Source organism: Apostichopus japonicus, chromosome 23, assembly GCF_037975245.1.
Source record: "Apostichopus japonicus isolate 1M-3 chromosome 23, ASM3797524v1, whole genome shotgun sequence".
NCBI lineage: Eukaryota > Metazoa > Echinodermata > Holothuroidea > Aspidochirotida > Stichopodidae > Apostichopus > Apostichopus japonicus.
Genome location: NC_092583.1, coordinates 1,395,022 through 1,403,405, shown reverse-complemented (window position 1 = coordinate 1,403,405; position 8,384 = coordinate 1,395,022). Strand labels below are relative to the sequence as shown.

The window sequence follows — 8,384 nt, the reverse complement described above, 5'->3', positions numbered from 1 at the left end:
GCGACAAGCCGTTGCGTTTTAAGCGAGGGCGCTATGTCGATATATCACAGCACGACGGAAAATTGTCACATAGTGTGGCGCATCCATAGAAATTTATTAGGATAGAATGACGTCATGCGACATATACTGAAGCCACTCATCAAAGTGGTGGCGCTTTCTGTGTACGGCAAGAAAGTCCGGCGCGTATTACAAATAGTACGTATTTCACAAAAGTAAATAGCTAATCAATTTCTATGGGCGCATCACATCGGATACCGCGTTGAGTGTTTTTGACTTTGCAATGGTTTCGTCAGTCTTCGCACTCCTAATGGGTCTGGACAATCTATCAAAGTCACAAATAACACGTTCGGAAACAAATCCGTCTGCTTTCTCTCATCACTAGCGGGAAGCAAGCCATCCATGACGTCATCTATCTAGTATTGTTTTCTTTTAATGTACGACGTCAGCTTCTTCTTAATTTTGTCCATCGTTGGTCTCTGAACAAAATTCTTATCAGTGCATTTATCGCCAGCATTTCCCAAATATTTAAACTGGTCACCCGCCATCATTAGGAATACCATACCAAGTGAGTATACCTCTGAAGTCACACTATGCGGCTGTTGCCCCAGCACTACCTCAGGGGCAATATGAATCGACCTTGTCAACACCCTCTGTTGCTTCTCTGGTGTATAATGCTCGTACTTCGGTTTCTTGTCCATGCGAATTGCTCTTCCGAAGTCAATGATTTTGATTTGAGGATCTCTTTGGTGTTCAAATCCAGGCATCAACATAATATTGTCGGTCTTAAAGTCACAATGAAGGACACCCCTGGAGTGGACGTTATTAAGTGCGTTGACAATGTTCAGTGCAATGCGAAACATCGCGGCAGCGGATAGGATACTCGATTTCAGAGCTGCGTGTAATATCGACGCCTTGAAAGTTTTTGCGTCACCGATGAATTCTTCAACAACAGAGGGCACTCCGACGTTCCCTTCTGTCGGAACTATACCGAAAAGTTCTGCGACGCAATTTAAGCCACGTAGTTTTGTCAACGTTTGGACCTCTAACTTAGCCTCCTGTCAAAATCAACAAGAAAAAAAAGGGGGAGAACTTCGTAAATGTGGCATTAATCGAAATTATATTGGAAAATACTACTGACTTTATAGCATATTTGGTGATGACCTTTCACCCGTTTCAATTCTATACGTACTCTGAAGATTTTGGCTTTGATGAGATGATCTTGGAAGGTTTTCACTGCACAAAGCCTTCCAGTTTTGCTGTTTCTCATTAGGCTTACTACTCCATAAGCTCCTTTGCCAAGAGTTATCGATTTGTTGGTGACGGGGTGTAGAACATGTTGAAGATCACTCTGCGATAGTAGATCGCATTCTGGAAACAACCGCTGTAGTGTTGACTTTATTTTGGCAGGCGTTGTTTGTCTGTAGGAAGTACAAAATGATATGGTCTATCAACTCTAACCTTTGGCAGCGTCCAATGTCGTTAGTAAATCTAATGGAAGGTAGAAGGAAGGAGAGGGGGGAGGAGGAGGAGGAGGAGGAGGAGGAGGAGGAGGAGGGGAGAGGGGGTGGGGAGTCTTCGTTATCGTTCAGTAGTGTATAGTCACGGTGTGTGCCTTATATATGAGAACTTCGTCAGCTCCTGCCAAACTGCAAGAAAATCGGTAACTGATACACAATGCATCCCTCTCCCCTTCTCTTACTCCGCCAGCAGAAACAGTTTTGAGGACACCAGTGATCAGTTAAATACCGACGTCACGTTTTGTTTTAGCCCATTTATATGTCAAAATCTCGCGTTTTCGTGCAAAATATAGCACTTTTTGGCATCAACCAATTTTTTTTCTAGGGGAAGGGGAGACCTCTATTTTTACACCCTTCCGAGGACGACGTAGCAACTCCCCTTCCCAGTACAAAAAGAGGTTGGTTTGCGCCCCTGATCGTTGTAATTTCGGAAAACGTTTTTTACTCACCCTTGAATATTTTTCATAGCATGAGTAAGCTTCGACTTGATTGCAGTTGCATTGTTTTTGGGTCCAGCCTCAACTCTAACGTCACGGGAGCTATGGAGAACATCCACGCCCTGTCCAAGCGAAGGCACCCTCGCGATATCTTTTTCTGCCCGTCGAACATGAGTCTGGTGACTCGAAGAGTTGTCCTGGACGCGGCAACTATGGATCTTATCTTTTCCAGATGGAATCTCTGATAACCGAACTACTCCGCTATCACCGTCGGTGAGTCTAGTTACCAAGATGTTCTTGATTTGTCTGCAGTTCAAATGTTCGTTCCTTTTCTGAATTGGGTTTCCCTTTGGATATACATGCTGCCGTGCGTCTTTGATTCGTCTACCAGGGACCTTTGGCGGTTTCGCGGCACACCCATCTAGCTCTAACTTCTTCCCTCCACCGGCTACCAGCTGCAGTTCATCCACACGTGAAACATCACCATCCTGTTTGGCAGTCGTTAACTTCGGCCGATGCTTTGGAGCGCTCTCCTTTGGAGTTGTCAGAGCTCTGCACTGGGTGGTTTGCTCAAGTGGTGTTTGGAATCTAGTTGATGATGAATGTGGCTGAGTTGGCCCACGTTGAATGATTTCATTAACGTCACCCTTACTTCCAGTCTTTATCTTATCATGGGTAACATTTGGCGGAATTCGTGTGACGTCATATGACTCTGATGATACGCTTGAATTTTGTAGCGCTGCACGAGGTACGCAGATGGCACCCCTGGCAACAGTCTTCGCAAAGTTGATGTTTCTTTTCTGATCTGAGAAGTTTAGACTGGTTGCTGAGGACTGAAGTGCAGCATTATGAGGACCTGCTGGTGATCCATTAATGTCGCAAATTTGACCAAGTGAAAGTTGTGAATTCTGGAGATGATCAAACTCCTTGTCAATGCGATAGGCTGTTGCTCGCTCGGGAGGAACATATGTTTGAAACTTGACAAGTGATTCGATGAACCCTTTATGACGCTTAAAGGTATCCGTCAATGATTCTTTACCATCTGGCGAAAGCGACTGTAAAGTCGAAAAGCTAATCGACTTTGCATATTTTTTGATGATGACAGAAACATTTTTTAAATCGACACCGCGTGACTGGTCTCTTGGCTTGATCGTCTGCGGTTGTTTGCAAGTATGAGGGCGCCCTTTCTGAACATCCGTGTCGTTAATGGGCTGGATGAGGTTGACTTCTCTGTTTCTTGGAGAGGTCAAAAGCTTTCTCGCGTTGGAAGATTCTTTATCCTTCTTCCGGCGACCCTTTGATCTTGTTTTTGGCGACTTCGGTTGTTCTTTGCCGCGCTTGAAATGAAAGCTTCGTGTTGACGAGGGTGAAGTTGTTTTCCCGCGTCCGTCGATCACGTGACCGACATTTCGTTGTGTGTCGTTTCTCGAGCCGGGTGAAGTTTGCTGAGCAGATGAAGGTGTTGGTTCATAACAGTCACCAAGTTCGTAGGCTTTAGATCGAGAATTTCCACAACATGTCAAGGTCGCAACGACCTTCTTCCAAACTGTGCGTCTGTAAAAATGAAAAAAAAAATGTAATATAAAAGATGTTAAACTTTGTCAGGAAAACTTCGCACAAATTTACTATTTTCTGAGGGGTTTACTCATTATTTGTGGCACAAAATATACTACCATGAATTTCATTCTTTAAGTTATTTCTCAGTATTATTCCTTTGATGGAATAGTTTAGAACTAATCAATTACAATTTATAAAATTACAAGGGGATAAATTGGTGAGAAGTTTATTCAACTTGTGATCATAAAACACTGAAAATAACGGCGTCACGGTGTGAAATGATTTTTTTCCATTCATCTTAAGCAAAGTTACCTCTCAAGAGCTGGTTCGGGTTGATGTTGGTGGGATTCGTTCATATGTCTGGATAACATTGTCATCAACTGAAGAGCAGAAAATATAATGCTTAAATATTATAAAATTTTAGAATTATAACAATATTATAAAATTTTAGAATTATTATAAAATATTATTAAAACTTAAATACTTAAAAGAAATGTTTTTTAAAAAAAAAAATTCAGTTACCAATTACAAAATTCATAATCTATTACTGAATGTGCATAGGTTATGTACGATGATAATCGGCCTCCCATACATTTATATGACGTCAGAGACATCAAAAATTGGTAATTTCATTAATAAAAAATAATTGAATTTATCAATCCATGTACAACTGAGAATGTGTGATTAGATCTAGAGGTGGTTATTGCTATTATAATGATGGATGCATTATTGCAACAAAAAAAAACTTATCAATCGAGGTCATTATTATTATTATTATATTGTTTTCTTTTTCGTTTACAGTAAAATGAAATTAAAAAATTTATGTTCATAATGAAATTTACTGCAAGCCTAAGGAATATTAACTTCAGCCTAAGTGATAAAGTTCCTTCTGGACGTCTATGGTATACTGAAATAGGATATCAAACCTATCACAGAACCGTGATTAGCCATCTACGATGGATGATCAATAAAATGGTACCAGGTAATTAAGACATTGATGTGTGTAAGATAAACAGTTTACATGTATTGAGACAATAGGATGATAACGTTACTCTATACAGAAGGCAACAAATGGGAAGTCAATTTTATTCTTAATTTTTTTGAAAAAGAAACCAGTTAATGATACCTTGACGATACTTAGCTGTCCTTGTAAACATTAAAACTCATGACGAAATTGCCATTAAGCTGCAATAACCAAAATGCCCCAGACTACCTCACCAGTTCCCCATTGCATACGAAGAAATGTATATAGGATTAGCTTATACACTTATTGAATAGATCGTTGATAGGATTAGCTTACGTCTATTGCATAGATCGTTGATAGGATTAGCTTACGTCTATTGCATAGATCGTTGACAACTTCTCGAGAGGCTTTAGCTTACCCCTTCCCCCATAGCATATGAAGCAATGTATATAGGATTAGCTTACGCCTATTGAATAGATCGTTGACAACTTATCGGGAAGCCTCTGACTTCTACATTTTCATATATAGTTTATAAGGAAACAACAACAAGAACAACAAAAAACAACTAAGTTATTAAATATTGTTTAAATACTTACCAGAAATATGAGAAGATGTAAATAGTGTTCCAAATTTGAGGAAGTAAATCGCTGTTTTCGCTGTGTGAAGCAAGTATGTGTTCGTGATGCTAGGCAAATTGAACTTAAGTCACATTATCGCTGTTTACATACTTACTAGCTATAGCTCCTTTGTGATGTCACAAACTTTCGCGTGCATCCATATTTTGCGCAGAACGTTGCGTACCAGCGATATGGTAGAGAGCCTTCGGCGCGATACAAAACGTTTCATTGTTACATACTATACACAAACACCGAATCAGTGCGTGGGATGCGTCATCATGCAGGATTGCGTCTTGTGCGTTGCTACCACTCGTCATAGAGTATGGTAGCCTAGCGACGCACGAGTGCGCGCACGCATCACATACATTTCACAAAACATAGCTTACGTTCTCTAGCAAAACTACACGATGTTCACGTTCTCACCTGACGCACAGTACAGTTTATGCGTGTAGAACACAAAGTCAAAGCCTGTTAGGCATAACGCCTTGGCACTTTGAGTAACGCGTGGTTAAAGCTATGGAAAGCGGACAGTCACATTTGAAGTTGATTCTACACAGCTCGGGAGAGTCACTAAATAGTCAGGCGCGACCCACGCGAGGTGTGGGGTGTACATCACCCCGCCCCCTCGTCATTTAACTAGTTTTATTTTGTGGTAGGGTTTCAAAACCGTTTTGAAAGATATGTGGACTGTCACAGGTTTGGAGAAAAAACTTCGCACGGTGTTTTTAAGCAAGTTATATAACGTTTGCCTCCATAAGAAGTTATACCGACAAAAAAGGAAAAGTTAAATCTCCCAAAATGATAGGAGACAGTTTGTTACTACGAACCGATGCTTCTTCTTGCAAATCATTGCTGTATAATAACGTTAAGTCTTATACACAAATATAGTTAAAAATGATGGAGATGACCAAGAAATTAAAATGCGATCAATGCGGTCGTCAGCAAAATTGGTGTCCCTCTTGGTGACTGAGGGTAGAGTGGATAGGATTAAGGAACCACAAGGAAGACACTAGATGTACAACAACAATTGTAGAGTAAGATCTTGTTTGAAATTTTCTTTGTTAGCTTAATTTCAATGTTCTTCCAGTATAAGGACATTGAGGTATATGCATGGTGGTGATCAATACCACAACGTTCTCATTCATCACTTTTTGTATGCAAAATTTGTTTTGCCTATAACAAAACAAGGCAGCAAAACTGTACAAAAATATAAAACAATATGGATGCCATCCATGCCTGCCCTTCTGTTGACAGTGGCGTCGCCAAGGGGGGGGGGTGGCAGGGGGTACGTGCCCCCTGGAAAACCTAGTGCCCCCCGAGTGCCCCCCCATCTGAGATTTGGGTTGGTAAAAAAATATATATATATTTTGTTATATTCAACTCCCATCATCTGAGTTGGTTTTTCATAAGGACAAAGAAGCACAGTATTTCGTATTTTCTTCAAATGAGCTGCGAAAAAATTTATCCTTGACCGTCGGGTATCGAAGTCGTAACCCGCGCCATCACAACAGGTGTCGATATTTACATTGAATGTGTCAGCCAATAACGATACTGGAACCTGTTACATCTTAATAGATAATGGGAGAAAACGAGGACAAGAAAGGAGTCGGGGTCATGCACACATTAATTCAACAAATGTAGGTTCTATTGATAGGGTTAGACATAATATCGACAGCATGTGGTTCATATCCTCTGCAAAATTCTGCGCGTTGTTAAAATCATTACCTCAAAAATAGCAATTTCTGGAGATATCTTCAGATCGAATTTAGCATCAAATGTGGCACCATTTTGCATCTAGCCCATCCTCCGTATGCGAAAATTCCAAAGGGGAGGGGAGCATCCCCTCCCCTTAGACCCCTCCCCCAGGACGGCGATCCGTATCCACCTAAGTGCCCCCCATCAAATGCTGGTGCCCCCCAGACTGAAAAGTCTGGTGACGCCACTGTCTGTTGACATGAAGAACATTTTGCTTGCAACATTATGGCCTGTATGAAACAAAATTAATATTATTTGAAATAAAATATTCCCGTTTTACTTGCTGTGAATATTTTGGCATTGATGTAGATGATATTGAAAGCCACAAAACCTTGCCGTGGTGATGTACTTTTTCATAACGCTTACAGCTCCATAGTTACAGATTCACTTTTTTCCCGACTGAAACCAACGCGACTTGAACTTGGCAAACTCTTGATCAGTCCGTAGGTATTCAGCGTTGAAACTGTAAGTTTCATATAGTCTCTGTACATTTGCAGTTTCAGTGAGGCTAGCTGCTTAGCCAACTTATTCTGAGGCTGTCACGGCGCTCACAAGCGACATGACTATTTTGACGCCCGGAGGAGCGTCGCGTAAACGCCTCCGTACATAGGTGGCATCACTGCTGGAGTAGTTGTCCTGTTTGTGTGTATTATTTATTGTTCCCTGGGGGTCTGTTTGATCATAATCTTTAATATGTATAGTGAATTGTTGTAGTTTCACGTGCATATTCAGGCACGGATCCAGAGGGGGGTCCAGGGGTCCGGACCCCCCTGCTCTTGGCCCCAAAAAAAAAGAGAAAAAAAAAGAGAAAAAAAAGAGAGAGGTGCTTTGCATGACTAAATTGAAGGGGGTTCCCTGTTGTACTTAAATATCCAAGAATTTCACAATGGATAGAGGGAAACCCACTCCCCTTAGACCCTAGGATCACTGGAGGCCAAACCCCTCACCCTTCCAGAATCCTGGATCCGGCCCTGCATCAAACAGTGGTGACGGAACGGGAGGGGGATTGGGGGCTAAAGGCATTATGATTTTTGCATCATCTCAACTCATCTGATATGTATTACCATATTTCATAGATTGTTTTTTTCTCATCAATTGAGAAATTGCAGACATGAGATCCATATTTTCAGGCTAGGTACATTCAGCTTAGAATACTCGGGAAGTGCCGTTTCCGGCCATCTGGGGGTTTGTAAAGCCAAAAATTTTCTGGTGCGCTCCGCGCCAACCGATGGTGGCGCTCCGCTTAGATAGTCTTACGTTCAGGCGCGGCTGGACCAGTCAGCCCCCCCTGTCACAAATCCTGCATCCGCCCCTGATATTTTATTCCTTTGTTTCCGTCCCCCTTGCAGCTGTCCAGCTCTCGCGACAATAGTCTGGTTCCTTCCGTAGTAATGTGGAATGTTCGAGCCACGCGAAGATCCGAGGTTTCGAGTCAGTTTTTTTTTTTTTTTAAAGTTAGGGCACTTGCAATTTGGGTTTCCAAGAGTGTGTTATGTTTTTGGTGTTAGCCGCTGCCCAGTGAGGTCCGTTGGCCAGT

General features: G+C 41.7%; 1 protein-coding gene across 1 annotated transcript; it reads right to left on the bottom strand.

Moving 5' to 3' along the window:
* Window positions 1–394: 394 nt before the first annotated feature.
* Window positions 395–4,905, bottom strand: LOC139964896 (uncharacterized). Its single transcript, XM_071966954.1, has 5 exons — window positions 4,894–4,905; window positions 3,824–3,891; window positions 1,967–3,508; window positions 1,190–1,418; window positions 395–1,055 (listed from the first exon to the last, which is right to left on the bottom strand). The coding sequence occupies exons 1-5, from the start codon at window positions 4,903–4,905 to the stop codon at window positions 414–416; spliced, it is 2,493 nt and encodes an 830-aa protein (XP_071823055.1). The 3' UTR covers window positions 395–413.
* Between the last annotated feature and the right edge of the window lie 3,479 nt (window positions 4,906–8,384).

Excerpts from the sequence above, each read along its gene's own strand:
- LOC139964896 (XM_071966954.1), bottom strand. Across the intron at positions 1,419-1,966 it reads GCTATGAAAAATATTCAAGG|ACAAACAACGCCTGCCAAAA; the intron begins GTGAGTAAAAAA and ends TACTTCCTACAG. Across the intron at positions 1,056-1,189 it reads TCAAAGCCAAAATCTTCAGA|GAGGCTAAGTTAGAGGTCCA; the intron begins GTACGTATAGAA and ends TGATTTTGACAG.